The sequence below is a fragment of the Amphiprion ocellaris genome, chromosome 23 (genome assembly GCF_022539595.1).
Source record: "Amphiprion ocellaris isolate individual 3 ecotype Okinawa chromosome 23, ASM2253959v1, whole genome shotgun sequence".
In the NCBI taxonomy this organism is placed as follows: Eukaryota; Metazoa; Chordata; class Actinopteri; family Pomacentridae; genus Amphiprion; species Amphiprion ocellaris.
The window spans coordinates 17,547,520-17,575,096 of record NC_072788.1 but is presented as its reverse complement, the minus strand read 5'-3'; the positions used below and the strand labels follow the sequence as shown (position 1 = coordinate 17,575,096).

Genomic DNA, 27,577 nt, shown 5'->3' with positions numbered 1-27,577 from the left:
AGATTCAGACTTTCTCTGAATATAAAATTCCAGTAAATATTTTAAAGGCTGCTATTTCAGTCATTCTAGTGGCTCTCAGGGGCTTCTATCTTTGTGCTGTATGCTTATGCAGTATGTATGTTGTTATGCAATATGCATCCAAAAGTAACCTTGTGCAGGAGGTCAGACAAAACTGAACACCACACGCCCCCTGCTGCTTCAAAAAGTCACTGCAGCCTCTATAAACAAGCTCGTTTCATTTTTGGGGGCTTCAATTTTTGTTGAGATTAATTACACACATTAACCCTCCTGTTGTCCTCATTTACGGGCACCAAAAAATATTGTTTCCTTGTCTAAAAAAAATTTAAAAATTCAGCAAAAAAAAAAAAAAAATGGCAAGAAAATTCTTGTAAATATTTTCAAAAAAATGATTAAAAATCTTCCAAAAAAATCCTAAAAATATCTAAAGTGATTACATATAGATCAGTAAAACTTCTATTTTCTTTAAAAACATTCACAAAAAAAATGTTCAAAGATTTCTAAAAAAATGTTGAAAATGTGGACATCAGAAGTTTCACTTTGAAAATATTTTTTTCCCCACATTTTTGAACTTTAAAACAGGTCAATTTTGACCCGCAGGACAACAGGAGGGTCAAAATAGACACAAAAAAGGAGCCAAGCTGTCATAAGAAGCAACAAACTGATTTTATGAACATGAATACTTGTCATTACAAAGATGTTGTTACATGAATCTCTTCTCTTTTGTTTTTTGGCAAAATAAGGGAATCAAACTTCGCCTCATCCAAAAAAAAGCGAGAAAACATTTTGGTCAGGTACATGAAGTTTTTATACACATTTAGTTATTCTGAAATTACTTTTACATTCAGTAGCATCTCCTTTTAGCCCTCTAAGCGCATGCAGCCTGAGAGTGGAAAAACGTAGATTCTCCTTGCAAGGAAAGAAAAATAAAAAAACAAAAAACAAAAAAAAAACGGTGACATATGCCGACATGTTACACACACACACACAATCTCACACTCACACACACACACACACACACACACACACACACACACACACACACACACACCATAGAAACAAGCCTGTCTTATCTTTCAACGCTAATTCACATGCATCAGGAGGCTGTTAAGGCTGTTAAGACCATGTGTAGAAACTCGTGATGCAGGGTTGGGCTCTCTGCTGGCTTCTCCTATGGACCACTGAGTTTGAAAAGTTTTAAAGCAGGAGACAACGTATTTACTACCGGTGGGGCTGGGTTTTTTTTTTTTTTTTGCATTTCTAAGCAGGAGATGAAAGCAAAATAGCAGCAGCAACATGTGTGTGTAATATGTGTGCATGTAAGTGTGCATTTCTGCAAAAGAAAATCATAGAGGCGTCGTTTACTCGTGACTCCCACAGAGCCCTGAGGTGGCGTCTACTGGCACACTAACACCTTTTTCTGACTTCATGTCACGTGGTACGAACACAGCAGGCCGACAACTCTCGCACGTACAAACACGGATTTCATAATTACATTCGCACATTTTTTTGTTCCTTCACAAACACGTAAACACAGACAGATAGGGGAGAGCGGAGGGGAGTCGGGGAGGGAGGAGTGGGCGTCTGCGTGGACATCCAACCCTCCCCGACAGGGTGAAAATACTCCAGAGGCATTGAAATGGCAGCGACTCCTCAAGTTCACTCCTCCCTCGGTTCCCAGAGAAGGGTGGTTGGGTGAAGTAAGGAGGGGTCAGATGAAAGGATTTTTCGATGTCCCCCGACTGGGGTAAACATTCCCCTGTAAGACAAGAGAGGCAGGGTGAGAAACGGCAGCAAGGACTTACTACGCCTTCTAAAGAAACCTGCGAAAACTACCAATTAGCCCCCCTTCTATCCCCAGTGGAGTGCACTCGGCGCCACTTGCTTGCCAGGCAGTGAAGGGGTACTCACCGTAAACGGGTTCACTGACATGGGTCGAGGGATTTTGGACTGAGAGTCGGACGCAGGGAAAGAGGCGAAACCTGCCACACATAACATGACAGAAAGAAAAACACGTTCAGTGATGTGAAGACAGCACTGAAAGCAGAAACCGCAGAGCCAGCAGCAGCAGCAGCAGCAGCAGCAGCAGCAGCAGGGCTATACTGGGTACACTTGGTATTCCTGTAGCGCTGTTGCTGGTGGTCAACTCTTGAAATAATGAATCATTTGCAACGTGCCTCAGTGCTTCATCTGTAACCCGTGCACATATAACACGTGGTACAGACAATTCTGGTCTGGTCTGTGCTATTCTACTATTGGTACTGTTCATTTTTTATTTTTACAGCAATCTACTTCGTAGTATACTACAAGTCATAAGTTAGGACACACCTTCTCATTCAATGCTTTTATTTTCATTGTAAATTCTCACTGAAGGCATCAACATTTTGAATGAACACATCTGGAATTATGTAGTAAACAAAAAAGTGTGAAATAAGTCAAAACATGTTCTCTATTTTAGATTCTTCAAAATAGCCACCCTTTGCTTTGATTACTGCTTTGCAGACTCTTGTCCTTCTCTCCATGAGCTTCATGAGGTAGAACCTGAAATGGTTTTCACTTCACAGCTGTGCCTTGTCAAGGTTCATTTGTGGAATTTCTTGCCTTCTTAATGGGGTTGGGACCATCAGTTGTGTTGTACAGAAGTCAGGTTGGTACACAGTTGACAGCCCTATTTGACAACTGTTAGAATCTATATTATGGCAAGAACCAATCAGCTAAGTAAAGAGAAACCACAGTTCATCATTACTTTAAGAACTGAAGGTCAGTCAGTCCAGAAAACTGCAAAAACTTTCAATGTATCCCCAAGTGCAGTTTGCAAAAACCATTAAGCGCTACGACCAACTGACTCATATGAGGAAGGAAAGGAAGACCAAGAGTCTCCTCTGCTGCTGAGGAGAAGTTCATCCAAGTCACCAGCCTCAGAAATGACAAGTTAACAGCAGCTCAGATTAGAATCCAGATAAATGCCACACAGAGTTCTAGTAGCAGACACATCTCTACATCAACTGTTCAGAGGAAACTGACCAATCAGGCCTTTATGGCCAAATAGCTGCTAAGAAACCACTACTAAGGAAAATCAACAAGTAGAAGAGATTTGTTTGGGCCAAGAAACACAAGGAATGGACATTAGACCAGTGGAAGTCTGTGCTTTGGTCTGGTGAGTCCAAATTTGAGATCTTTGGTTCTGTGTCTTTGTGCAACACAGAAAAGGTGAATGGATGGTCTCTACATGCATGGTTCCCACCATGAAGCATGGAGGAGGAGGTATGATGGTGTGGAGGTGCTTTGCTGGTGACACTGTTGGGGATTTATTCAAAACTGAAGTCACACTGAACCAGCATGGCTACCACAGCATCCTGCAGTGACATGCCATCTCATCCGGTTTGCGTTTAGTTGCATCATCATTTATTTGTCAACAGGACAATGATCCCAAACACACCTCCAGGCTGTGTAAGGACTATCTGACCAAGAAGGAGAGTGATGGAGTGCTGCATCAGATGACCTGGCCTCCACAGTCACCTGACCTAAACCCAATCCAGATGGTTTGGGATGAGATGGACCACAGAGTGAAGGCAAAAGGACCAACAAGTGCTCAGCATCTCTGGGAACTCCTTCAAGATTGTTGGAAAACTATTTCAGATGACTACCTCATGAAGCTCATGGAGAGAATGCCAAGAGTGTGCAAAGCAGTAATCAAAGCAAAGAGTGGCTATTTTGAAGAATCTAAAATATAAAACATGTTTTGACTTTTTTCACACTTTTTTGTTTACTACATAATTCCAGACGTGTTCATTCATAGTTTTAAATAGTGAGTATTTTGGTCAGACAATGCAAAATGAATTGCCAATTCTGACTAAAAGCACCAACTCTGACACATTACATGTGGGATGATGACAAATAAGAGACTTTTAAAATCATACCGTTGGCTTCCTGATTAGTGGCTGACTCATGAGGAAATGCATTCTGAGCGGCAGGCAATGGGAAGGAGGTGGACGGAGGAAAAACTGAGGTGGGCGAAGTGACGAACGCACTGGAGTCACCTGGAGAAAAGAAACACCCATATACAGTGAAACCATGAGCCCGTGGAGAAAACAGTTAGCAAATGAAAAGTAAGTGGCAGACAACTGTTTTTTATTGCTAGCTTCTGTATCTTCTATATAGAGAACCCACAGGAGACATAAAGCAGTAATGAGCTATGAGAGCTGTCAAAAGGAGAACTGAGTACATGAATTCATAACACGGCTGGTGAATTAACTAAAATAGAGCTGCTGAAAGACATGGAGCTCAGATGTGTAAAAAAGACGTTTTGGTTGACATAATAAACCAAGCAAAATTTAAAAAAAGAGCATGAGAATGTTCAATTTTATCACAATTCATTACCAACTGCTGTACATGTGCTTCCATTTTTTTTTGCTGTATGTATAGGAATATTTGGATTTCTTTTATATGTTTTATTGTACGTAGGTCAACTTTAACTCATTTTAGAGCAACTTTAACTAATATAGAGCAACTTTGGCTAATATCCAGCAACTCTGACTAACATAGAGCAACTTTAACTCCTTTAGAGCAACTTTAAATAATATGGAGCAACTTTAACTAATAATATCAACTTTAGCTCATATAGAGCAACTTTAATTAATTGCAATTCACATTTTGTGGGGATTTATTTTCATTTTGTTCCTTATCTTCTTTCAACAAGCAGCATTATCACATCCAAACATACATCTTTTTCCGAACTTCAATTTTCATCAGCCTCTGCTGTGCTAGTCTTTCTAATTAGCAATGAATGTTAGCATGCTAACGCAGTAAATACATACCTGCCAAGCAACAGCATGCTAACACTGTCAGGGATTTAAAAACTGATGTAAAACAATTTGAGCTGCACTGTATGTATAAAAGTCGCTATACAAATAAAGTTTATTTTTATTATTATTCTAACTGTTATTGTTAGCATGCTAGTGTTAGCATTTAGCTAATTGCACCAATGTACCACAGCTTCTTCTTACAGATATACTATCTTTCAAAAGTTTGGGGTCACTTAGAAATATCTTTATTATTGAAAGAAAAGCAGTTTTCTTCAATGAAGATAACATTAAATGAATCAGAAATACAGTCTAGACATTGTTAATGTGATAAATGACTATTCTAGCTGGAAAAGGCTGATTTTTAATGGAATATCTCCATAGGGGTGCAGAGGAACATTTCCAGCAACCATCACTCCTGTGTTCTAATGCTACATCGTGTTAGCTAATGGTGTTGAAAGGCTAATTGATGATTAGAAAACCCTTGTGCAGTTATGTTAGCACATGAATAAAAGTGTGAGTTTTCACGGAAAACATGAAATTGTCTGGGTGACCCCAACTTTTGAACGGCAGTGTATGTGTTTACGCTGCTGTTGAGTTCAAATATGACTTACTGCACCTTGATTCTTTACACAAACATATTTAGCATTTTTTGACTATTGTAAATGTGTGAATGAATTGTTTGCTCTAAAATCCTCAGACTCTCCCCTCAGAGTCAAATAAAGAAACTAATTTGACAGTGATGTTGCACTTTTAGAAAGATTACAAAAGACTTTCCACATGCAGATTCTGGATTATTCTGCAACATAATCCCACAAACACCAAGATTTCTTGATGATAAACTCACAGTTTTCAGCATTATCTCATAAAAAATGTGCATAAAATCGATATTGTACTAGTAAAACAATTACATATAAAACTACCCATTAAACATCTGAATAAAGTGGAAGTATATAGAGTTAGAGTACGTGTTTGAACACGAGGCTCACCTCCTGATGCGTTGCTGAAGGGGTTACTGGGGGAGAGGGCAACAGGCTGCTGGGAAGCCGAGCTGGAGCTGGAACTGAATGGGTTGGGGAAATCTGAGACACACAGGGAGAGGGGGGGGGTAGAAGAGACAGGGAGATAATTCACAGTGCGTGGGGTTAACAGGGTACATTCCTGCCTATTCAAACCAACAGCTCTAAGTCTCACAGATGCAGTGTAATTAGGGCTGCTGGGCGGCTTTGAAGATGAAGCAACCGAATTAAAATAAGTTAGCAAGAAGGATCAATGCCGTTCGTGCTCGGTACCTACTTGCAAAGGTTTGGGAGCTGGAGACAGTATCGACACCGGGGGAACTGGGGGAAACGTTGAAAAAAAAAAGAGGATCGATCAGAATATGACCTTTAAAGGGCTGTACACGTTGGATATTTGCAAGTCAGACATGTTAAGCAAAAAGCTGATTCCAGGAGACTGATTTTTTTCCCCCCACCTGGCAGGAGTGGAGCTGGATGAGAGCCTGCTGCCGAAGATGGTGCTGTACTGCGGAGGGCCACCAGGTGGAGCTGCAAACAAGCGGTTCACAAACACACCACAACATAACCCCAGGCCTGTAATGAGCCTTAAATTAAGAGATCAAGTGCTGCTATTATCTTGAAATGTGAGTAAAAAAACCTCACAGAGTTCAAAGTGGTGATCTTAGGCATGTAAGTCATCAAAGAACAAAGGAATTACAAACACCTAGAATAAAATATCGCCTTTGTGTTCAGTTTGATATGAATCAAAGTGAGCCGGGGCAGAAAATCAATAACCTCCTTACTCTGCCAGGCAGGGGAGGCTGCGATGAAGGCGGAAAACAACAAAGCTTCTTGTAGAAAGCTCGAGGGCTCCTCACAGGAGTCCTATGCGTTAAACCGGCCTGCTTGGTTATTAGACAAATATAGCTGATTTGAAAATGTATCAACGGGGTCCTTTCAATCAGACTGTGCATGATCTGGGGCAAACACAATGAGCATAATTCAGCTGCTAAAAGCCTTGGCATTTGGAGTAAGGATGTTATGCAACCTAGCTGAGCTGGCCGTGACAATCTGGATCACACACACACTCAAACTCTCCCCCTGCCTCGCTAGCTATCTGTTAACGGTGGTGGAAGAAGTACTCGGGTCCTTATTAAAGTCAAAGTATCAACACAACAGTGCAAAAACACAGCGTGCGACTGATATATTATTACACATGACCTTATAAGACTGAATGCACATGTAGCTTTTTACAGATGTGGCTAGTAGGGGAGAAGCTAGTTGGAAGTGTTTAGCATACAGCAGGGCAGTTTAGTCCAGTGGCCGCCTGATCGTATGGGTGAAATGCTGAATTTGAGGGTTTATGATATGATTTGATGGGCAGAATAGAAGTAAAATGTCAGAAACCACCAGGGCTGCAACTATGATGATTATTTCCATTATTCCTAAAATTATTTTTTCAACTGACTGATTAGTTTTTTGGGGCTGCACAGTAGCTCGGTGGTTAGCACTGTCGCCTTGGAGCTAGAAGATCTCCAGTACACATCCTCATCTTCCTGGGATCTTTCTGCATGGAGTTTGCATGTTCTCCCTGTGCATGTGTGGGTTTTCTCTGGGTTCTCCAGCTTCCTCCTACAGTCCAAAAATATGCTGAGGTTAATTGAGAACACTCAGTATTCCGTGAGTGATTGTTTGTCTCTATATTTTTTTATCACCATGTTCTGCCTGTCAAAGCACTTTGTGAAAGTACTTCTGAAATGTGCTGTATAAATAAAATTATTATTATTATTATTATTATTATTATTATTATTATTATTATTATATACCCAGTACCCAGAGAAAACCCACGCATGCACAGGGAGAACATGCAAACTCCATGCAGAAAGATCCTGGGAAGGCCGGGACGCAAACCGGGGATCTTCTAGCTGTGAGGCGACAGTACTAACCACTACACCACTGCGTTCTCTGACAACAGTGTTTCATTTCAATAAGCTGATGATTTGATTTTGTTTTTTTTGAAACCGCTATTCAGAAAAGTAACTAAACCTGTCACACAAATGTCAAGAATTTAAAACTACAGCTGTTTCCTCTGAGTTCAAGTGGCGTAGCAATGCAGTGAAAGTGGCATAAAAGCCTCACAGTTTTACTTTTGCACAGTGCTTGAGAAAATGTACTTAGCCGTTTTCCTACTTCTGCCTCCGCTAGTTAAATTCCCAACAAATTCTCCAAAAAAAGTGAGAAAAACTTGACATTAAAAGCACTGGCTCACAAGAGTTTCTTACCTGGGGCTGATGATGTGTCAGAGAAGACGCTGTCCAGGTGTGACACAGCAGCGTACCTGTCCTGGGAGCTGGAGCTGCTGACCGGCGGTGTTGTCTGACCAACATTTGCAGGCAGCTGCTGCTGCTGTGGCTGGGACAGAGACTGTGGCAGAGGCTGAGGCTGGGGATGGTTCAGACCTCCGAAGTCCACGCTGAGCGACTTAGGAAAGGCCCTGAAAGGCCCTGTGGCCCCCGAGGCCGACACCGTCCGTCCTGAGAGACAGAGAATAAGTCTGATGGTAAAAGAGAGGTTCCAGTGATGCATTCAAGTACAGTTTACACTTCGGAACTTTCAAACAGGCAGAGCTAACACCACATGATTTTTCAGTAATTACCAGTAAAAAAAAATATATAAACTATGATTGCAAATCCTCGACATGAGTAGAGGTCTGGGTCATAATGTACTAATACTTACTCAAGATTTGTATTTGCCATTTGTACACACAAACAGACAATTTAGGCCCATAGGAATGCTTGTGCGGGGCACACACACGTACATTGCACATAAATTTTGTTTTTCCCATCAGTCTCCATAACACACATAAAATGGTGTATTAATATAGTAAAATAAAGTTACTGTGTATTGCAAATGCAATATGAAGCTGTTCAAATGTAAAACACATTGAAACACATTGCAAAATGAATTTCTGCAAACAGCACTTCACACAACAATCTCACTGCTAGGTGGAGTCTTTGCTCACATCAAGCCAATGTTAACAAGAAGTCCTTAAATCCCCATAAGTCCCCTATCTGCTGCTGAAGACCATGCAAAATGACTGAAAGCTCCTAAATGGATCTGGAAGTGAGACAGTTTAGTCAAAAATCTGAAAAAATTAATGTGTCAATATATAATTGAGGGACATTTTGAAGTCCATGAGATATATCTTGCATACATTTTTATTAAAAGTTAAAAAAAAAGTGATGTTTTCATGTTCATTAGGATCATGTCTTTACAAATTCCATAATTATTTATTATGGAAACAATCACTTATTAATAAAAAGTGAGTAGATATCACTAAAATGTCAACTAAATAACCATCCCAATTTAATAACAACTACCTTCTAATTAGCTAAACAATATTAAAAATATTCAAAAATTGTTTTCATTGTGTTTTTATTAAGTTGAGATAATCATGACAGATATTTTATTTTTTGGCAATCTATCAAATTTTATATGGAAAATAACAAATTGTATCTGTGTCCTAGAAATCACTTTCAACTAAGTTACCCATTACAAAAACACCTCTCAAGGAAGTGTGTTAATTCCAGATCACATGACCGGCTCCACATGATGTCATTTCCTCCTGAAGAAAAGACTGGCCAGACTCCAAGGTTTTCTGAGTTATTTAATATAAAGTAGTGTGTGAGTCAAGTGTGGATTTATCGCATGTCAACAGGTTTACTACAATATCTTTATAAATAACTTTCAATTTCAATTCTACTCAGTTGTATATGTAATATTTAGAAGAATCTTTCTCTAAAAATGCCATGTGGTGTTTGGTTATAGGCGGCCATGTTGATTTTAGGCCTGTAAACAGGAAAAATGTCAACGATGATTCAAAAAGTCCTGCAATTATATGTTGACCCTAATAATATTTAATTAAATAAATGTATTAAGTGCTTTATCATGTAAAATTTTGGTCTATTAATTTAAATATATTTAAACAGAAATAATTTAAACTATATTACTGTTCATATAGAAAGATATACTGAAAGGAGAATCACAAACATCTAAAAAAGCAAATTATCTCATGCTAGGTTAACACTTGCATGGTATGAGGCTTATCAAAGGCAGGATTAGCTTGGCACGTACCAAATGCAGCATGTAATTTAATTGTGTCTAAGCATTCAAAAAAGGCACAGCAGCAAGCCAAGAAGTTCTTGGACACAATTGTTCGATGCAACAAAGACAGGAAGTTCCATTTAACATCACTGCAAGCAAACATTAAACACAAGGCATGCTAGTATCAGCCAGTAAGCCTTTAGCATGGGGAGTCAGAAATGAAGACCAGACCACACTAGACCTGATACAGACTGATAGAAAGCATGCAAAAGTCAGGCTGCATGTTTTTGGGATATGATCAGGTACGCTGTAGAGATAGAGATAGGGCCTATCTTTGTGAACATACCTGAACTTCCTTGAATACTTGTTTGGGATGTGGATGTGCACCGTGGGATTACAGCTGTGCCCTAGATAGTTTTTAAGTGCTTCAACGCCAACGTGGTGCGAAATATCAGCGGCCTGCTGCTGACGGGGGCAGCAGCGGCAGCAGCGACGGCCTAAAAATAACTTTAAACTTGTTCTTTTTCCTCTGAGGGAACAGTGTGTGTGTACCTCCTTGACCCTCACAGCCTTCAGATCTATGCTTTGAAGTGGGAAACCTGACTGATGAAGAAAAATATTGACCCCAATTGCAGTATGTGACACTGGCCAGCCGTGACCCTGACGGCTAAATGAAAATAGAGCGCCGTGTCTTTTCTCAAACCGCCCTCAGATAAATTCACATGCATGTGAGGCATGGGCAGCGCCAGCACGCCCCGTACACTGGCCATCTATTATAAATGATACAGCATAGAAGAGCTTATTGATTTCAGCCATTCAGCAGCACACATTCAAAAGCATCAGCTGGCGCTGTGTCTTACCTAAAGTGAAGTGGTTTTTGAAAGAGCTACTGGCTACGAGGTTGGAGAAAAGAGGGAAGTCAGACAGGATAGACAGAGACAGAAAAGAAGCAAGGGATACGAGGGGAGAAGAGAGAAAAGAGAGCGTCACAGACGTCACACTAAACCGTTGTTGAATTTTACTATTCATGAAAAGTAACCAAGTGTGGCAAGTTGATGACATGGAGGCATTTTAAACCAACGTGGCGTTCTATAAAGGAAACAGTGACCAGCTGAAAACATGACTGCAGCCTCAGTACTTCTCTCTCTTTGTGCTTTGCAGAGTGACCCTTAGAGCCAACAGTGACGTGCACAGTGTCATCACTGAAATAATTCAATGACATTGTGCACCACTAAATGTTCTAGCTAGAGGCCACAGAATAGAACGGGAAAGGACAAGAAAGCCATGCCGCCACAACTCTTTCCTTAGATCACGTGGGAAGAGGGATCAGCCTCTCAAATATAACACTTGCTGCCATTGGTCCACACTATGCAGAAGGCACGGGCTACCACAGTTTAGGCCATACCTACACTGCCGTTCAAAAGTTTGGGGTCACACAGACAATTTCATGTTTCCCATGAAAACGCACAGTTAACTAACCATCAAAATATATTTATTTCACATATAAAAATGCAAAAACAAGATTCTACAGTCATGTTAGCAGCTCTAGAAATCTGTAAAAAGAAGCTGTAGCACATTGGTGCAATTAGCTAAATGCTAACACTAATATGCTAACAATGACAGTTATAATAATAATAATAAACTTTATTTGTATAGTGACTTTTATAAATACAGTGCAGCTCAAATGGCTTTACATCATTTTTAAATCTCTGACAGTGTTAGCATGCTGTTGCTTGGCAGGTATGTATGTATTAACTGCGTTAGCGTCTTAACAGTCCTTGCTAATTAGCATGACTAACATAGCAGAGGCTGATAGAAATGAAGTTTGGAAAAATATGTACGCTATCGATCAAAAGTTTGGGTTCACGCAGGCAATTTCATGTTTTCCATGAAAACTCACACTTTTATCCATGTGCTAACATAATTGCACAAGGGTTTTCTAATCACCAATTAGCCTTTCAACACCATCAGCTAACACAATGTAGCATTAGAACACAGGAGAGATGGTTGCTGGAAATGTTCCTCTGTACCCCTATGGAGATATTCCATTAAAAATCAGCTGTTTCCAGCTAGAATAGTCATTTACCACATTAACAATGTCTAGACTGCATTTATGATTCATTTAATGTTATCTTCATTGGAAAAAAAATGCTTTTCTTTCAAAAATAAGGACATTTCTAAGTGGCCCCAAACTTTTGAACAGAAGTGCATCTGTAAGAAGACGCTGTGGCACATTGGTGCAATTAGCTAAATGCTAACACTAGTATGCTAACAATAACAGAGTAATAACAATAAATTTTATTAGTATAGCGACTTTTATACATACAGTGCAGCTCAAATTGCTTTATATCAGTTTTTAAATCTCTGACAGTGTTAGCATGCTAACGCTAACACTGGACTGTATTTCTGATTCAGTTAATGTTATCTTCAGTGAAAAAACTGCTTATCTTTCAAAAATAAGGACATTTCTAAGTGCCCCCAAACATTTGAACAGTAGTGTACATAGCTGAAAAGATTTCAGTGTCAGTTTGTTCCAGTATCATCCAGGACCAATAAAACCTATCAGTATATTCAATACAATTTACACTGCAATATTTAAACAGCGCTAACTAATAAATAAATAATCTTAGAGGACTTTACACATGAATGTTTAAGGTTAAGGACACCTTATAGTGTTAAAGAGACAAACCCAACAATTTCTCTTTGAGCAAGGGCTGGGCAACAGTGTGGAAAAGACTCTATATCTATATATCTGTACTGAACATAAATACAACATGTATATTAAATTCTACCTAGTCTTTTCAACATAGGGGAACATGTATTAGTTGTACCAACTCATGGCCTCTCTACAAGAGAATGGACACCATGAAACAAAAAGCATACACTGTATTAGAAACGATAATGGAGTTACGGGTTTAGTGTTGTGCAGCTCTTCCTGAAGGGCTTGGAGAAGCTGGTGAATATACAAGGGGAACAGGATCTGGACACACAGATAGGTGACATGTCTGCAGAGTATACAGGCCATGGTAGGACTGGAACATTTTCAGCTGCTGCCTTACAAGGACAACACGAGTGGCTTCCACTGGAGCCGACTGTGATGCGGTTAGATAAAGGCCTCGGTGTGGGCGACGAGATCACAACCCATCTTCCCTCAGGCGATCCCTCACAGTATGAGCAGATATTCTCTGGTGTGCACACCAATAATTTCATCAGCAGCCTCTGTAGCCAATCATAAAGAATTTAGCAATTGGACAAACTGCATGTGCGGATAATTGGCTTGGGTGGCGACACAAGGTCTCTGGTCTTGTTGTAGATAATCTGTCTCATCACGCTGTCTGAAAGAGCTGTTTGATGGAGTTGTGGGCATTCAAGTTCCTGGTCACAGCTCTAACTGACCGGCTAGCATTCAACATGCCAACAGCCCATTCCTCTCTTTCTCTTGTAATGGTATTATTTAAATAACACTGCATTTTAAGGTTGCTTTTTATAGCAACTGGTCAAAGGACTGTCTGTGTACTAGTCATGCTAACTGCTCATTGTACTGGCGGACACACCAAACTATCGTGTGGATTAGCTCAACAATTTGCCACTAGTCGAACAGCTCAAAAGGTTTTGGGTCACAATTGGCTGAATTTAACCATTTTTCACCCATAGCAATTTAAATTTTAACTTTTTCTCTAAGTCAGAAAAGGAAACAGTTGCACACAGTGTTGGTATTTCTGCTCAGTAGTAAAGTGGCAAAACTCTTTCCACTAATAGGTGGGTCATTCCAGAATTGGAGGACATTTTACGTTCCACCCAACAAATTTCAAATAATCCATGTACAAAATATTAAAACATGCAGTTGTTGTCGAAATGTACTTGTCCTGAGACCAAATCTAAAAAACTAGGAGAAAAGAATGTTTGGAAATTTTTTTTAAAGACCAAATAAGTCTGGATTTCCCCCTAAAATGCCATTTTTCTCTTGTCCCACCCCAAAGATGACCAAATTGAATCTCAAATAAAACAGTTGAAATGAAAACAAACCTCCTTTTTTGGTATTATTTTCTCATTGATGTCAACATAATATTTTAAATAATAATTATTATGCATGGAACGTGTCCCCCCCAACAACCCTGTTAGCATAACCTTTTTAGCTGGTAGAAGGAGAAAACAGTGAATGACATGAAACACTGGAATTAACATTATTAAACAGTTTTCCAAAAGAATGTTTAGAGCAAACTTTGTCCTCTCTTCTATTTTTCAGATTTTTAACACATTGACAGCCTTGATTGAATGTTTCACTCTACCTCATATTATCAGGATAAGATAAATTCTTTTGACTTTTTTCCATCAGTCAGTTTGTCCTCTTGGTCAGCAGTAACAGCTAGCTAAATATCTAGCTTCTACTGCTGAGAAAAAGCTAGCATTAGCATGGATTAGCAACCCTGTTACTGTGATTAGAGTAGGGTTAGCAAACAACACATAAAACATGGAATAAAAATGGTGCCATTGATGTGTAAGCTGAGCCAATCATGCCTGTGATAGTTTATTACCTATTATTGATGAATATGGAGCAGAAAATTGTAAAAGAGGAGGGTAATTTTTCAAAAATTTTGAAGCCCAAATGCTCTCCAATTCTGGAATGACCCAGGTAGATGATAAACAAGCATTAGTCTGACATTTTCTTTCAGTCAACAAACCTCTCTTAGAGAGCAAAACCAACAATGTGGCTCAGTACTTTTGGACTTTCCCCTTGGGCTTGTGCTTTAACACTCAGCACAAACCCAAGCGCTAATCTTTAAAAACAGGTCACAAAGTATATAGTTTCAATTTTCGAAAGCACAACAAAAACAAAGGGGGTGAACCTGAGGGCCGTGGAAGGGCAGGGAATGAGGGGCCGTGGCTCTGAGCTCCCAGTGCTGACGACAGGGAGCCTGGCCGCTGTCTCTCAATCCCACACAGGGTTGGATCTGTGGCGGAGAGAAACAACTGCTCAAACAAGTGATCAGACTCATGCCAAAAATGCTCATTCCTTCCAATAACGATCAACCTCCGACCTTTCAGAGGGGGGTCTCTGAAGCTTTGGGAGCGCGATGGCCGAGCGGTGAACACGTCCGTCCGCATGTCGGCAGGCGAGATGGCAGGAGCTCGATCCCACGAAGGCAGCTGGGACTGAGACTACAGGACATGAGATATAAAGGAAAGGAAAAGTAGCAGATGGGAGGCAGAAAAAGAGACACAAAGGCAGACAAAGTGAGTCTCTTTCATCTTTTCTCAATAATGCATAAGCAGAGGCTTTGATGTGGAAGCTACCTGGCCCTCCGACTGTCCGACCCATCAGTCTCGGTCTCTGTGCCGCAGTGTGGAAGTGAATTCAGGTCGTTTCTTCACCTTCTATTCTCTTTTTTTGGCACTTTGTCTCTTTCACTTCCTCTTTTTCTACCACACCCACCCAGTTTCCCTCCTGAATCCTCATCCTCTTACTTTCACTCGCCTCACTGTATCTCTATTATTAATGCGCAGTTAGGACACATTTAGCCTCTTACCAGTGGCCTTGTGGATCTGGCATTAGGTGGTAAATTATGGGAAGGGCCCTGGTTTGCTAAGGGACCATGGGAAGGGGGTACAGCCTGGACCCCGGGACTCCAAGGACCCTCTACATCCCGCCGGTTCTTACTTTTGGAAAAATGCCTGCAACAGATGAAAAAAAAATTGTCTGTGTCATCAACCGTCCTCATAAGAAGACCAACCAAGGCTTTTACCTAGTTATCTTATTACCAAACATCAAGGACATTTCTAGAATTTGGAATGTAACAATTACTTTTCCCCCCCTTCAATTTCTAGCACAAAAGCAGCTTTTTTTCTTGAGCAAATTTTTCCAAACAGGCATCTCCATTTCAAAGAAAGAATGTCTAATTTTGGAACAAACTTTATTAGCTGCTGTCTGGATCTAATTTTACCTTCTTATACCATTTACCCACTGAAAAGTAGTCCATCCCAAAGTGAATCTCATTTTTTGTGCATTTTTTGCAGTTAACTAACCATCAAAATATATTTATTTCACATATAAAAATGCAAAAAAAAAAGATTCTACAGTCATGTTAGCAGCTCTAGAAATCTGTAAGAAAAAGCTTTGGCACACTGGTGCAATTAGCTAAATGCTAACACTAACATACTAACAATGACAGAAAAATAATAAATTTAATTTGTTTAGCGACTTTTATACATACAGTGCAACTCAAATGGCTTTACATCAGTTTCAAATCTCTGACAGTGTTAGCATGCTGTTGCTTGGCAGGTATGTATTTACTGCATTAGCATCTTAACACTCCTTGCTAATTAGCAAGACCATCATAGCAGAGTAAAATATGTACACTATCATTCAAGTTTGGGGTCATGTAGGCAATTTCATGTTTTCCATGAAAACTCACACTTTATTCATGTGCCAACATAATTGCACAAGGGCTTTCTAATCATCAATTAGCCTTTCAACACCATTAGCTAACACAATGTAGCATTAGAACACAGGAGTGATGGTTGCTGGAAATGTTCCTCTGTACCCCTATGGAGATATTCCATTAGAAATCGGCCGTTTCCAGCTAGAATAGTCATTTACCACATTAGCAATCTAACAATAACAGTTAGAATAATAACAATAAACTTTATTTGTATAGCGACTTTTATACATACAGTGCAGCTCAAATTGTTTTACATCAGTTTTTAAATCTCTGACAGTGTTAGCATGCTGTTGCTTGGCAGGTGTGTATTTACCGCGTTAGCATGCTAACATTCATTGCTAATTAGCATGACTAGCATAGCAGAGGCTGATAGAAATGAAGTTTGGAAAAATATGCATGTTTGGATGTGGTAATGCTGCTAGTTGAAAAGATAAGGAATCATAAAAATACAAATAAATCCCCGCAGAATGTCTCATTTGCTAGTTTTCTTCTAATATTATGACATTTTCTTCTAATATTATGACATTTGGGCTTTGGGTTACTGTTTTCTGCATCAAACAATTAACTGATTTAAATAAAAAAGAGAAAAGAACGCACACAATGATCTACAAACAATCAAAATATTCCAAGGCAGCCCTAATTGCCTTGAAGCCTTTGCTTCTGTGTGGTTACATCAGTATGTTGGATAAGTTTGACGCCAAATTCTCACCATTTTTTCTTCTCATATTTATCCTGAAGGAACTCTTTGAACTTCTGAGAGTCCTTCATGTCAGAGCAGCCATCGGCCTTCGGGTCAAACACACATAACCAGGTCCTTCTCCCAACCTGAACACACACACATTATTGCAGGAAAAAAAAATTAAATCATGCAGATAAAGCCTTGATTGATCTGTCTAATTGCCGGAGTATCAAATCAACACGTGACTTTTTAACCTCAGAGAATCTCTCAAAAACACATCTCATCCATGATTCGTCTCCGGAGTAAGAGTCAGAGTGCAGCAAATATTACTGCCAGTGAATCACGACTGGCCGGATCACTCCTCAGAGGACGATTAGAAGGGAAAAGCTGGACGATACACACCTCTGCCTCTCTGCACATTATACTTGATGCACTCACATCCTGGCCACCGACAAGCTAATAAAAAAACCAGCAAGCACTCATCCTGATAGGCTGAAACACTTCACCGTTTATCCATGTGATGTAGGCTCCAGAGTGAATGCTGCCTACATCAGCGGTTCCCAGAGTGGGTGCTGTGTGGCGGCTCATTTTCATTTTTACTGGACGATTTTAATAGCATTTTAACATACAAAAAAGGAAACCTACACAGCCTGATATTTAATGTAAACTTTCAATCTGATAAAATAAAGACTAATTACCAAAATTAGAAACAAATTCTAACAAGAAAGCCCTTAGAGAGCGCAATGCAGTAAATCTGTGGGTTGAAATCCGAATATTCGGATCTCAAAATAAATATTCGCATACCACCGTATCAACCGAATATTTGGAAATTTGGATATTCGGGTTCAGCCCTACTTGGTCCTTGTGTCATTTCTGACCTTCCCTAAAAATTTCATCCAAATCTGTTTGTCCGTTTTTGAGTAATGTTGCGAACAGACAGACAGACAAACAAACAGACAAATATATGCCGATCATCACATAAATACGCTGCATTTCTTGGCAGAGTAATTACAAACATATAACAAAGATATATCTCTTTGTTAATCAACAGAAAATCAATTAACTGATGGCTGATTATTGAGGGTTTAGCTGTTTTTAAGTGATCGTAACCCGAATATTTCTTTGTTTCAGGCTGTATATTGGACAAAAAAACACAACATGATGACTGCATCTTAAGCTTTAGGAACATTTCAAGATTAAAAATATGAATCACTAATAAAAATGATCCCTTATATCAGTTTTTAGGTCAAAATATGTACTCATGGGATCATTTTACAGTTAAGAATCTCTATGAAGGCGCACCTTGGTTTAAAAAAAGTTTCAGTGTCCACCACACACAGACACAGACACAGACACACAAGAAGGAAATAGATCATGGTTTTTGTGGGACAGAAATGGCTGCTCCTTTTGTTTCTTGGCACACTGTGAGCCCAGCAGCAGCATTCTTCCCTCCACGCCTCCAAAAACCGCCAGACCACAAAGACTTGTTGGACTGGTAGCTTTAAGAGGCGTTTTATATTCCATATCACACTGAACTCGCACAAAACAGTGACTAATAACCTCAGATGTCTTCAAGATGTCAATAATACAAGAAGGAACGCATCGAAGTGAAAAACAGGCGCCCAAGCCCACCTGGCGCCACGTCACTCACCTCGTTGCCATGGTTTTGCAGGAATTCCACTTCCTGTTGGGAGAAAGTTGTCATGGAGATAGACTTGACTCTGTGGGGAGGGTTGAGGCCTCTCCTGGGACACAGAGGAGACACGGAGGGAGGATAGTGAAGCAAAGAAAATGAAGGGTGGAAGCAAAATGTGAAGATCTGCAGTCAGTCCTCACTTCTAGACAGCACAGAGGGACAGAGCAGGTGGGAGAGGAATTATCTGACATGTGCTGCGTGAATTTAAGGACAGATTTGTTGTGGAGAAAAGGTGCCACACACACCCTTTGTGACAGAGAAACAAATGCTTTCAGTAACCAGAGCCTCCTATTTTCTCCATGCTGGGGACACAAAGTGGGACACTGTGCAAGATTGCGCAACAACGCTCGCTAAAGTGCTGAAACCGTCTTCCTGAGGAGAGTTGGGACTAAACCAGGGGTGTCAAACTCATTTTAGTTCAGGGGCCACATTCAGCCCAATTCGATCTCAAGTGGACCAGTAAAATAACAGCATAATGACCAATAAATAACGTCAACTTCAAATTTTTCTTTTGCTTTAGTGCAAAAAAGTACATTCTGAAAATATTCACATTTAAGGAATTAGCTTTTTACAGAATATTATGAGCAAACTGAAATTTGTTAAGAAAAATAAGCTCAATTTCAAGAATATTATGCCTCAATTTATCATTTACGCATTACAACTTCCAGATCACTGAGTGTTTACAAAGGTACAAAACATTTATTGGCAGATATCTGGAACTGAATGATGTAGTATTTTACTTTTAAAAAGAAAAAAAACAACAAAAACAAGACAAAATATCACAAAAATGAGACAAAAATACCAAAAGCGAGAAATAAAATGACAAAAAATGAGACAAACGACACAAAACAAAAAGAGACAAAAAAGTTACAAAGCGGCAAAAAAATGGACAGACACAAAACGAGACAAAAAATGATAAAAGCGCAAAACAAAACGACAAAAACGATACACAAAACAATGAACAAAGTGAAATACAAAATGACAAGAATGATACAAAAAACACAAGCGAGACAAATAATGACAAAAACAAGAAACAAAACGACAAAAGCGTGAGACAAATGAAAAAAGTCAGACAAAAAACAACAAAAACAGGACAAAATATTACAAAAACAGGAAAAGCGCTCAGATAGTGCAGTACTCCGCCAAAGCTGCTCAGTCGTATCATTTCTGACAGATAAAATCTTGAAAAAATTTGTGGCAGAAATCACAGCACCATAGAATGTGGCCTTTACCGACAAACACCCCCACAATTTAATCAATTGTTCCTTGTATCATTTCTGACGGATAAAATGAAATTTAAATCTCCTTTTTTTGATATTATTTTTTTCATTGATGTCTCTAGTAATTGTGGGAGCATTTTTTTTTAAATCAACATAATATTCTGAACAAGAAAAGCACTCAGAGAGCGCAGTACTCCTCCAAGGCTGCTCATGTTGCCCCCTTGAAATGACCAGTGTCAAGTGTCTTTTCAAAAGTTTGTCTCCGTCGAAAAAGTTACAAAGGTCAAAGCGGTCCCCTGCAAACACACAATACAGTGCAGTTTTAAATTATGTTTATGACTAAGTTATTCGACTAGTAAAATGAAACAAAACAAATGTTAACACTTACACGTGCCACGATGAAAATTGTATGGAGGCCACAGCCTGGCTACTGCTGCTCCAACACACCATTCCACGAATGAATGGCTGTGGGCCTAGCTTTTAACAAAAACCTCCCGCGTCACGTGACTTCCCGTTCAGACAAATGCAATAAACATTTATACAAAAAACAGTGAATTAATGACCAAATATATATATACAGTGAACCATAACCAATAATACTAAAAGGTGTTATACAAAAATGGGCTGGTAACACTCAGTCCTTGTAGGATTTCCAGCGGATATGTCCCAATAAGTCCACAGCGGTCGATTTGTAGTAGGATCACAATCATGTGATCATCAGCAGGCAGCTGATGTAGTGTTTACTTGTCATAGTTAAAATGACGCTGTGCCACTATCTGGCAATGATACAGAAATCTTTAACAAATCTGTGAATCCAGACTATAAGCCACATCACTGCCAAAATCTAATCACTTGGTCCTTGCGTCATTTATGACCTTCCCTGAAAATTTCATCTAAATTTGTCTGTCCATTTTTGAGTAATGTTGCTAACAGACAGACAGACAAACCAACCTCGTGAAGCTCAGCTTCATTAGTGGAGCAATGAGGCATACAGGATTTTACTTTATGATCAAAACAACTTGTCATGGTCTAGGAATTATTTTAAATGTATAGTTTTACAAATTTACAAATTGCAGTTAATGTCTTCTCTGTTATTTTTACACTTTACAAAGTCTTCCCGCGGGCCGGATTGGACACTCTGGCGGGTCTGTTTTGGCCCGCGGGCTGCACGTTTGACACCCCTGGACAGGAGGCTGAACATGCAGAACAAAATGTGACACACATTCACACGCCCACACCGGAGAGGAGCCTGGAGAGAGAGAGGTAGTGTCAAACCTGCACCATGACGAAATGAAACGTAACTCAGAGCTGGAAAATGACCAACTAGCTGTCTGTCGGTTATGAAGCTGTTGGAAGACACGCATGAGAGAAAGAGAGAGACACAGGCAGACACTGCGTAAATGAACATTCTCCACAATAACAGCCCCTGTCAACGTGGGGGGGAAATAACATAACACGCTGTAGGTTTGTCTCTGGGTGGTGCGTGGTGCAATCTCAGGCCTGGTACTTTTACTCTCTGTCCTCACACTGATGCTGAATGTGCGCTAAATGAAGCCCGCAGGTTTCTACTCACAGCATTCCGGAGCACGACGTGCACACGAAGCTGCCCACCGTGATGTCGGTGTAAGTCACCCCGGGTTGGTTGCACTCGAAGCAGTGTTTGTTTACTCCAGACTGGGCCAGCTCCCGGACCTTGCGGGCGCAGATCTCTTGGTTGTCCCGGTGCTTTCGGTTCGACATTTTATCCTGGCCGGTGCCCGACAGGCAAGGCTCGGTGTGCCCCCGGTAGGCCCTCCGCTGTCCTCCCGGATCCCCCTCCGTTAACCACACGGAGCACCTCACGCCCGCATTGTGGAAACGCTTTTATGCGGCTTCACCCCAACGCAAAGCTACACGGAGGAGAGGCGCGTCAAGTCACACAGAAAAAGCCGCGGACATACCGGAAATACTGCAGCTTTCCTTCAAAATAAGAAGCGACTAACAGGTGACGCTTCTGATGTCAGTCACATTTTTACTTTTTGGTTGCCTGTTTCTTTAAAAATGTGTTCCAATATAACCACTGGTTACCTCATCAAACCTTTTTGTAGGTCAAGGTATTTTCCAGTTATTCCGTGTGTGCCCAGTGAATCAGCTGTTTTCAGATCACTTTGGCGTAAAGACACTAAGAAAACATTAAATGTGTGATAGTTTAGGGAAAGTTTTCCTCTAAATTCAAGTTTTCTGTTAAAAAGAGCAGTTGGAAATAATAGCTGATAAGTCAGTCTCACCACAAAGGTGATCTGAAGCTTCTAACTGGTTGCCAAGAAGTGGAAAAAATAAAATAATATAAGAAAGATGTTCATATTTTTTTAAAAAAAGACAATTGCTTTCTGAAAAATGCAATTGGAAAATTACAAAAGCTGCAATTTACAGCATGTCTGACTCAAAGTTTACTTTTATTATTACTAGATTAGATTAGATGCTGTTCCTGAGCCATGAATGACCGACCTGTTTCAATGTCAGAGACTGTTTACAGAAAGGTCTGATTATTTTCCTATTGGATTTATCATTATTTTACTCGTTTAAACTAACAGAGTCAAAACGTTTGTGATAACTGTTCTCATCTTTGCATTTGAATACAGACAAGTTCATATTTTGATGCTATTTTATGTGGGAATGCTCCATCACATGTTTTAAATCTATTAAACAAAGAATATTGAAATGAAACTAGAGTCTCAATATAGCAGATACTGCAAATTATGGTATCTGAAGTAGAATTAGACATTATTTCCAAATCATTTAGCCTTATTTTTAATATTTCTGATCACTTCTCATTATGATTTTTATGCTCAGCCTTATTCATTAGGAAGGATGGCACAAGAGATGCATTTGTACAGCCTAGGATAGTCATCTATGTAGATAATATATTAAGGCCCATGGTGCATAGTACAAAACTGCAGTTTTACCAAATGAAAACAGGCTTAGAAAACGTGTTTAGCATTGAAGGCACTGGTTGTCCGTACTAAGGAAATTCCTGCAGTTTTACCCAATCATGTTGCCCTTGTCTTGTATAACAACTTTGCATTTAATAAAGATGAAAAAATATTAAACCTTCTTGTTAATGTCTATAGCTTTGACTGACAGTTCAAAGAGAATCCAACACTGTGATTCAACACCCTGATGAATACTCTTTGAGTCAGAAGACATTTCTTCATCCATGTATTATGAGGGATTTCTGTACTTTAAATCAGAATGCTTGCAAACTCCTTGGATTGCTGACCAATACTAAGGAAGGACAAGAAGTGGGACAGTCAGTGTTTTTTGATCCTTGATGACTGATTCATGAGGAGCAACCTGATTTTGTCCATCCATCCATCCATTATCTGTACACCGTTTAATCCTCATTAGATTGTGGGGGGGCTGGAGTCTATACCAGCTGACTTAGTGTGAAGGTAGGGGACACCCTGGACAGATCACAGGGCTACATATAGAGACAGACAGTCACACTGATGTTCACACCTACAGACAATTTAGATTTACCAACTAACCTCAGCATGTTTTTGGACCGTAGGAGGAAGCCGGAATACCTGGAGAAAACCCACACATGCACAGGGAGAACATGCAAACTCCATGCATAAAGATCCCAGGAAGGCCGGGACACGAACCAGGGATCTTCTAGCTGCAAGACAACAGTGCTAACCACCAAACCGCTGTGCAACCCTACCTGATTTTGTATTTGTCACTTTTAATCAACCAACATTATAGTTCCTGACCCATTGAAGCACTTATTTTTTTGTTTTTCAACCCTGAAATTGAAATCTAGTTCCAGTTTCGAGAAATGAGGGGAGGCAGAAATGGAAAAAAGATCCATCTTTGGGCATCAATTAAGGATGTTATGGTTTATCATTGACCACTATTCGGTCCCCGGGATCTAGTTTTAATACTTTAATAATTCAGTCAATACAGCTACATGCCATTGTACAGCAAAATTCATAATCAAAGGAATTCAAGGTGCCCACAGTTAAAGGTTACTTCATCCCTGGTTGATCCAGCCTTGTGTAATGCAGTTGATATACAGGTATTATTTCTTTAATTTTTAGTAGTTACAGGAGGTTTGTTTCTTTAAATATGGCCCATTTACACAACAACTGCAAGTGTTAGTATTTTATACAAGGATTATTTGAAATTTGATGGATGGGACGTAAAATGTCCTCTAATTCAGGAATGACCCTTCTATATTTTACTCAAATGTTGTATGCATCGTTGTCAAATAGTTTACTGGAGTTTCAGGCCAGCCATGCTTTTACTTCGAAAACCTTCCCGGATGTTTTAAAGTATAATCCGTGTCGCTTGGTACTTGGACAGATGCGTAGGGGATCTCCTGTCAAAGACAAACAAGAACCTGTCGAGTAGCCAAGTTTTACTTGGTACGACAACCGTTTTATTTCTTCTTCCGAACCGACTGTCTGTCCAGAGGGACTGTCTGCGCTGCGCTTTCTGTGTGCGCCATTTACGCACACGCCCCCATGTTATGTTATTGGCGTAGCGTTGCACTTCTGACGCTCCTGTGCGCTCTGGAATCGATAGAGATTATTTTTGAGCCCAGATGCTGACAGACGAGGGGAAGGAGAGAGATAATAAAGCACTTATTATTGTATTTTTAAAAAAAAACATATAGAGAGTCAGAGTTTGTTTCTTAAACTCCAGCTTCTTACAGAATTAATTTTGCCACAGAACTGCAGTTAATGGCACCATTTCACATATAAACCTCTTTGTTTTGAGATCATTACTGGCTTATTTTTATTTATTTATTTATTTTTGATGAAGTAGCAACAGACCTACCTACGCCCTTTTTTGTGACGTCTGTGAATTTCAGTGTTTCTTACAAAAACGCTCAAACCAGGGATGAAGACAGTAAAAGCATCGCGACGCCGGAGACTCTGACATACAGACATCAAGAGAATAAGAAAAACTGATCAATGAATCAACAAGCAACACAAAAATATCGCAACTTTGACATTGTTGTCGGATGAGCTGCTGTGTCTGTTTGTGACCAGCAGGGGGAGATAGATAGATAGATAGATAGATAGATAGATAGATAGATGGATGGATGGATGGATGGATGGATGGATGGATGGGTGGGTGGGTGGATGGATGGATGGATGGATGGATGGATGGATGGACGGACGGACGGACGGACAGACAGAGACAGACAGATAGATAGATAGTTAGGCCTGCTGAGCTGCTGTAATTACACTTCCCTGCACAGGAGTCAACCACAGGTTTCAGTGTCTGACTCCATGATGATAACAAAGTGCAGATTGCATATCTAATGTTGCCCAACACGTTGGAATGGCTTGTTTTCTCTTTTCCTGAGATGTGGGAATTATGGAAAAACATAAACAAAAACATGAACAGTTAAAGATGCTAAAAATTTATATCAAACTTAGCATATAATTAATGAAAAAATTACTTAAATTGAAAATAGTTGACTAACATTTCAGGTTAACTTGGTATCTTGGTATTTTGACTCAGTGATATGACATTTTTTTAAACTAGAAAAGCACTCAGAGAGCACAGTACTCCACCGAGGTTGATCATTCTCCTGTATGGCATTGTCAGAAATGCAACATTTGTTTATTAGTTATTGATGATTAGAAATTTAATGCTTAATATAGATGTACCCTCAAACAAAATGACCTTGCGCTAAGCACAGGCTTGTGTTATGCATGTGTACGTTATGTATGGATACCGAATCGCGTGGCCTGAATATTTAGCGAGTGATGGGAATTGATGGGACTCGGAAACACCATCATAATTTAATCAATTGTTCCTTGTATCATTTCCAATGGATAAGTCCCGATAAGTCTGCAGTGGTCGATTTGTAGTAGGATCACAATCATGTGATCATCATGTTCACTTGTTGTCATAGTTACAGTGACGCTGTGCTGCTATCTGGCAATGATACAGAAATCTTTAACAAATCCATGGATCCAGACTATAAGCTGCATCACTGCCAAAATCTAATTACTTGGTCCTTGTTTCATTTCTGACCTTCCCTGAAAATTTCATCCAAATCCATTCTTGAGTAATGTTGCTAACAGACAGACAGACAGACAGACAGACAGACAGACCAACAGCAATCGTGACATAACTGGCGGAGTAACAATATATGTCTCAGTTCATCATTTACACGTGTGCATTACAGCTTACAAAGGCAAAGGACGAATTTAAAATAGCAGTTATGTTTACTGAAAAATTGCAGTTTATGTCACCTCTGTTATTTTTTACACTTTGCAAACTCAGCTCACAGGCCAGATTGGACCCGCTGATGGGCTGGTTTTGGCCCACAGGTCACATGTTTGACCCAACTGTTTTTGAGTAATGTTGATAACAGACAAACAGACAGACAGATAAACCAGCGCCGATCATCACATAACTCTGTTGCGTTCCTTGGCAGAGTGAAAACTATGTCACTTGGACTTAGTAAGCCTCAGTAGTTGTAACTGCTTTTTTTCAATTAGTGAGTCTTACATTTGGTATTAATCTTTAGTTGGCCATTTTTGACATAATAAATCATGATTTAGGTGTATTATGTCACTTCTATTTTGAAATGTCTTTTGACCTAGTGTTTCTTATTTTATTCCTACTGAGTCATAGTTTGCATAGTTTTAACCTAGAATATCTTTCATATTTCGATATAGTAAGTCATAGTTTTGACCTATTACCTTATAGTTTTCATTTTAGTTTTAAATATTATTTAATGTTGTACTTTCTACATACTAAGTCATATTTTGGATTAGTATCTACTAATTGTTTGCCCTGTTTAGTCCTAATTTTTTACTTACTTTTTGACTTCGTATTTCAACATTTTTAATCAGTCATATTTTTTACTTTGAAGTTTCAAGTCTATATGGGATTGCGTAATTTAGTTTTACCATCTATTAACCGCATATGAAAAATGGGGACCTAATTATGCCACATTTTAATTTAATAAGTCAGAATCTCACAGTTTTAATTTGGTCCTAGAGTTGTTTTTTTTCTTCTAGTATTTCTTCTTTTTTCTTCTAGTATTTCATCAGCATGGCATAATTTTAAATAACCCCTTAATTATTTGTACATACTTAATCATATTTGCATTTTTTCCTCTTAATTTCATTTCACCTCTCTCTCCTGAGGGGTACCCCAGGGGTGTATTTTAGGCCCTTTCCTATTTTCTAAGTACATGCTACCCCTGGGGTCCACTTTTAAGAAACATAACATTTTCTTTTACAGTTTTGCAGATGATGTCCAGATTTACCTACCAATTAGACCCAAAACTTATGGTTCATTGCAGCCATTGCTAAACTGTCCAAAGGATGTAAAATCATAGTCGGATATTAACTTTCTTTGTCTCAATGAATCCAAAACAGAGATTGTTGTTTTTAGCCATCCACCTATTGAAATTAGAACCGCTCGGTCTCTTGATACCTTCAAGTGCCTACTGAAGACATACATGTACTCTTATCGCTGGCTTTTAATTGTAGTTGAGCGTTGACACCTTGATACATGCCATTGTTTATCTTGCTTCATATATTTCCTCACAGATTATGTCTTGGTTTCTATTTTGAACTTTAAAGCACTTTGGTCAACCTTGGGTGT

General features: G+C 39.5%; 1 protein-coding gene and 1 long non-coding RNA gene across 3 annotated transcripts; one reads left to right on the top strand and one right to left on the bottom strand.

The window, feature by feature from the left end:
* Window positions 1-665: 665 nt before the first annotated feature.
* Window positions 666-21,841, bottom strand: agfg2 (ArfGAP with FG repeats 2). 2 transcript variants are annotated; one of them, XM_023274983.3, is made up of 14 exons: window positions 21,531-21,841; window positions 18,693-18,786; window positions 17,072-17,187; window positions 15,451-15,595; window positions 14,962-15,082; window positions 14,770-14,874; window positions 10,783-10,815; window positions 8,101-8,352; window positions 6,295-6,367; window positions 6,117-6,160; window positions 5,810-5,902; window positions 3,939-4,058; window positions 1,930-2,000; window positions 666-1,777 (listed from the first exon to the last, which is right to left on the bottom strand). In XM_023274983.3, the coding sequence occupies exons 1-14, from the start codon at window positions 21,695-21,697 to the stop codon at window positions 1,730-1,732; spliced, it is 1,482 nt and encodes a 493-aa protein (XP_023130751.1). In that variant the 5' UTR covers window positions 21,698-21,841; the 3' UTR covers window positions 666-1,729. The 2 variants fall into 2 exon arrangements, with proteins under 2 accessions (XP_023130751.1, XP_023130753.1); XM_023274985.3 differs by lacking the exon at window positions 10,783-10,815.
* LOC129348176 (uncharacterized) lies at window positions 21,801-24,722 on the top strand. The gene is made up of 2 exons (XR_008600656.1): window positions 21,801-21,941; window positions 23,508-24,722. It is a non-coding gene; the product is annotated as an uncharacterized LOC129348176 (long non-coding RNA).
* Window positions 24,723-27,577: the final 2,855 nt, after the last annotated feature.